Genomic DNA, 5,530 nt, shown 5'->3' on the forward strand with positions numbered 1-5,530 from the left:
AGCAAATGAGATGGAATTCTTTTTCTTCACTTTCTAAATGTCCTCGCTTTTTCCACTCTTTTTTTCCATTTCTTCAAAACTTTGTGTAGATATGCAATGGAAGCGCATTTGGTGCACTACAATTCGAAATATGGCGATTGTGCGGAGGCACTTAAATACAAGAACGGTCTCGTTGTCATCGCCTTCCTCATTCAAGTCAAGAAAAACGCAAACAATATTCCGTTCTCGAAAATTTCCAACGAAATTCCATATATAATCGACCCAGATACAGAATCATCCATTGATTCAGGTAATTCACAGTCTTTTCATTGATTCCTGTTGCCACTTTTTGAAAGAGAAGACAAAAAATAGCGTTTTTGCAACTGTATTGCTCTTCCGCAAACTTTGTTTGTATGGAAAAGTATTGGTTTTACTAGCAAAAATTTCATGACATCTCCTCTTTCGGACCACTATAACGTCATGCCAAACTTCAAAAAGCACATATCTGTATACTAGGCTATGTAGATGGGAACAAATTCTATCGATCAAGACCTATCTGCCGCCAATAATACGTTGTTTACTATGAAAAATGTGTAAAAATGTGCGTCGTCCGCGTTCGCGTTTTTTGTTCGCCGATTATCTCAAAAAGTTGGCAAGATAATTGAGATCTGTAAAAGCCAAAAGTTTTGGCATGTCGAGACAAAGCTGCGGATTGATTTTGAGCCCATTCTGATTTACCAATTTTGTATCATAAGCCTCCGACTGAGGACCTGAAAAACCTTGAAAAACGACACTTTTGTACGGGAAGTACCCGAAAAAAGCATTTTTCAGGGTTTCGATCAAGGCAAACTGCCATTTTTTTGCAAAAATAATGGGATTCTGTGAACAACCGAACACCTACTTGCCCATAAATTTAGTCCGAAATCAACATTTCTTGAAATTTTAGAATTTTTTTTCGAAAATGACACTTTTGTATGGAACATGGTCGTAATAGTTATATTTTAAGGTCAAAAATGCTATGAAAAAGGGTACATTGAAATTTTGGTTAAATATTAAGCGGGAGGTAAAATAAATTGCTGCGGAGCGGAAAAGTTTGGATTACCTATGTAATTCGTTTTATTATTGATACACTTCTGTAATGCTCGTTTTCTCAATTTATAATGCTCGTTTTTTGTCAAATTTTGTAAACAAAAAAATAAAAAATTCAGACAATTTTGCTGATGAACACATATCCATTCCAGATTCGTTGCTTTGGATGTCGAAACAAGAGTTGGATAGCAATTATTTCACGTACAAAGGATCATTGACAACGGGAACCTTTGATAAGGTTGTCACATGGATCATATATAAAAAACCAGTGATTGTGTCAAAGCAACAGGTTTGTGAATTAGAAAGAAAACAAATGTTATTTTTTCATTGATGTTTAATCACTCATGTGCATTCTCAAAGGTTGCTGTATTCCGTGAAATGATCGATGCGGAGAATAAAAAGATCACCAACAATTACCGTTCCATTCAAACGCCCGAAAAACCACCAACAGTCATTTTTGTAGGCAAAAAGAATAAACATCAACACGCCAGTGTATTATAAGCATACTCAGCATGCATACGTAGGTTAGCATTTGCGCACAATTATTTATTTATTCAACATCAAAATTGACGAATTTTCAAAGTGTACTTGATTGAAAAATTTCATTGAAAGAAATAAACTATTCAAAAATATGCCCTCAAGTTGATGCTGTCAAAGAAGAATTTTTATAATAAATGATTTCGACTTGTAAATTAAATAATCGGTTGTCGGGAAACAAGCATTTTGATTAAAATGATTAGTTGTTTTTCTCTGAATTGAATTCTCTTTTTTTTTCCTCGTTATAAAAATTGGTCGAAATTTTCTGCAAACTAACATCAAAATAAAGGCTGATTCATAATTCCATGCATGGAATTGAGTAATGGCCAATGACCATTGTCAGTGTATTTTCGAACAAAAACTCATGGTTTTTAGCTTTTTGGAAAGATATCTAAGGTTTACTATACTACTAATGAAATAACAACGAAAAAAAAAAGTTCGAAAGGAGAGATAAGAATTAGCCGAAAATATTCGAAGCGAAACTCACCATCCATTGGCTCGGTACATTCTTACGGCAGCATAAGTCTCTGTATAATAAACTGTCTAACGGTCTGTTTTAGCTCATTTAACCGATGTGTTATTTTGCATGGGAATATCGTGTTGATTCATATTTGATTAATTTGTACTTACTATTTTCATTTTCAGAACTCAAATGGAATGAACTAAGATGAGGAAAACATTAGCGTAAATAATGTAATGTGATGCATGTATAATCGATGATCGACACTGATTTTGTTAATTATTATCGATATTGACTTTATATGGCCTTTCAGTTATGACTTAACCATTAATGGTCATTTAGGTTTTGTGTTGCAAACTAGTTCTAAAATATAAAAAACGTATTTATAGGTGTAGAATCTTCAACAAAGTGTTCCATTCTGAGCATTTGCAAAGAATAATTGGTCGATTTATGAGTTTATTCACCATTTATTTTGGTTGAAGCGCATTACGTGTACGTTATTTTTTTTTTTGTAACATTCTTTCTAACGTAGCTGCCATATTCTTAAATATTTATTTGACAAATAACATGCATATAACATGCATGTTAAATGTATTTAATTTGTTTTATAGCAATGCAGAGATTGATGTCCTTTCAAACATCTTCGCCCATCGACATAGCTATATAAATTCGAATAAGAGAAGATATTATCGTAGCTCATTAGTTGAACTGAAGGAAAATAATCATTTCGTGTCAATTTCGACAAATTCTCCCTTCAAATTAGTGCTTTTTTCGTGTTTACAGTGGAGACCAAGTTACCAACTTACTCGCAAGGTTAACAAATATCAATACACAAAAGGCTTTAAGGTAAATGCTGTAGCCATTTAATTGACATTTTAAAACCTATAGTCGTTCTGAATCATCATCGATGGGAATTTGTGAGCTATTCAACACATTCTTCAGATCTACATGCAAATGTTCATCAGGCCGTACACTTAACATAACAACAACCGAAAACTCAACCAATATCACGAAAAATGATGTTAAAAACACAATTTCAAAGGTAGGTCAAAATAAGAATGGTGGTACAGATTATTTGTTTCACAACAAATAACCTTTCTCAGTTATTTTAAAAATGAATGACAACATGTTAACGTTATTTCATTTTTAAAAAATGTTACACCAAGTACAGGTTTTTATACAAAATTTGAATATAAAATAGAAGGTCTCTTTAATCCTTGAAATCTTTTTTTACCAAAAAAAAAAAACCAGATTAGTAGCCCTTACATTTCATGTAATGCTAAAAAGGAGATGAATCTGATGTTTCCAGTTAGAAAAGAGAGAAACAAGTTTGTATGGCCCATCCCATGGCAATCGTTTTTGAGAAAATTACGAATATTTGTCTTCAATAGTAATAGATCCCCAATTTACACCAAACCAACATGTCAAGAATAAATCGACCAACACAAATTTGTGTTTACTACATATCTATGGGTGAGATTGAGAGTGGAGTATGTTTTTTCTTCGATTTATATTTTTGAAAAGGCGAGTATGTTTTCTGATGATTCTGTTGGCGTTAAAGTAGAGTATGTTGTAGTACCGTCTAGCCTCCGCGGTCTTCACGCAACTGATAAGAGATAACTACATGGTATCTCCAGCAGAGTTGTAGTACTCGACGTCTTCTATAGCTAAGTTGAAGACAGTTATCTCTTATCTCTTATCAGATTCGCGCAAATCGCGCAATTAAAAAAGCAAAATTTATATAAAACTTTTTTTTCTTAGCATTTTTCGCGCTTTTCGCGAAACTGATAAGAGATAGAGATACACTGTCAAAACTTTTCAATATTTTTGTGTTGGTATTTCTGGTAATATACGGAATTCACGGTAATCCGTGAATTTCATAGTATATTACCAGAAATACCAACACAAAAATGTTGAAAAGTTTTGACAGTGTAACTATCTTCAACTTAGTTATAGAGGACGTCGAGTACTACAACTCTGCCGAAGAGACGAAGTTGTTATCTTTAGTTAGTTCTACGAAAACCGCAAAAAACCGCGACGACCCGCCAAAAATGAACATACTCGCTTTTAACCATTTTTAAGTCGAAAGAAACTTACTCTTCTCTTTCATAACAAAGTCAGTGAAACATACACAACTCTCAATCTCACCTATAGATATGTCGGTTATGTGTCGACTACATTGGATGAGGTGCTTGAGTTACATTACGGTACATAGTGTATACTACACACAGACTATACATGCATGCATTCGATTCTGACCATGAAATCCCACTCTCATCCTCTAGCTAGGTTGATGAGACTTTATATGCCTATGGCTAAAATCATATCTCACTAAATGACTTGTCCATGTTATATTCAATGGTCATAACTCTATGCCATTCCAGTCTAGCTCAGGTGTTCCTCAAAGTGCAGTTTACTAGGTTTCCTAATTTTCAACGTAGAAAATATTAGAAAATAAACATCCCCTTTATGCAGATGATCTAAAACAATCTCTGATATGAACCATTATCATATTCTCAAAAGTGAACAATGAACATGTCAGAATCAGAGATTGGTTTGAGATTCGATAAATGTTCTAGGCAAGCTTAGCTTGTGTGCATGCAATATACATGAATACAGATGTTCGTATCAATCAATGCACGGTCCATTTCCCTGTGTTCATGTGCATCGCATGCTAACACGCTATGATTTCCTAGAATATTTATCAAAGCATATTTATATTTTCTAACCAATCACTGATTCCGACAAATGCAGAATTTCACGTTTTTGAATTTTGAGATATTTCAAAAGACGTTTGTCGAATACAATTTGTCATATATTATTTTACGAATATCCTCTGTAAACGCAACACCATCTAGATCTATATAAGAATTAAATATAACCAATAGCGCTGTGTTGCAACGAAAATTCGAAAATAACAGAATCGACAAACGTCTTTTCTATCTCAATTTTGTTACATGAGACATATCACATTTCATTTTAGAAGGACCATGAAAATTGGCCTAAAGGCAAATATGATAAATACGACAGATATGAAAACATCTTGGGCGATGATCATGTAAATTTTCAAAATTATTTCAACTATTTTCAATCGAATCATTTTATTTTTCTCAATTTTAACAATTCTTTCGTTTTCATACTTGAAAAAGGTTCAAACTCCGATCGCAATTGAGTCACGCATTTCCCAGAATTTGAATAAAGTCAAGCCTTTACAATATAGTGGACATTGGGCACAGGATGGACAAGGCTGGATTGAAAACGATGGACACACGGCAAAGGTTACTTTTGAAAATCGTCGAGTGCAACCGCACTTAACTGGTGGTCTTCTAGACGGTCGCTACATTTTTGAACAAATGCATTTCCACTGGGGTGAAAATGACAATTTTGGCGCTGAACATACCATCGACGGAAAATCGTAAGCAAATGAGATGGAATTCTTTTTCTTCACTTTCTAAATGTCCTCGC

At 33.8% G+C, this 5,530-nt stretch overlaps 2 protein-coding genes across 2 annotated transcripts; both read left to right on the top strand.

Annotated features, from left to right (window-relative positions):
* Positions 1-89: 89 nt before the first annotated feature.
* Positions 90-2,371, top strand: LOC129580104 (carbonic anhydrase 6-like; the record flags this gene model as incomplete). Its single annotated transcript, XM_055470299.1, has 4 exons — positions 90-289; positions 1,221-1,357; positions 1,429-1,592; positions 2,251-2,371. Coding segments are annotated over 3 exons (478 nt in total), but the record flags the coding sequence as incomplete, so codon positions are not given.
* Positions 2,372-2,864: 493 nt separating this feature from the next.
* On the top strand, positions 2,865-5,480 carry LOC129580105 (carbonic anhydrase 7-like; the record flags this gene model as incomplete). Its single annotated transcript, XM_055470300.1, has 3 exons — positions 2,865-3,107; positions 5,049-5,123; positions 5,215-5,480. Coding segments are annotated over exons 1-3 (476 nt in total), but the record flags the coding sequence as incomplete, so codon positions are not given.
* Between the last annotated feature and the right edge of the window lie 50 nt (positions 5,481-5,530).

This window comes from Sitodiplosis mosellana, unplaced genomic scaffold (assembly GCF_009176505.1).
Source record: "Sitodiplosis mosellana isolate CC-2019 unplaced genomic scaffold, AAFC_SMos_1.0 Smas_scaffold_7052, whole genome shotgun sequence".
Classification (NCBI taxonomy): Eukaryota; Metazoa; Arthropoda; class Insecta; order Diptera; family Cecidomyiidae; genus Sitodiplosis; species Sitodiplosis mosellana.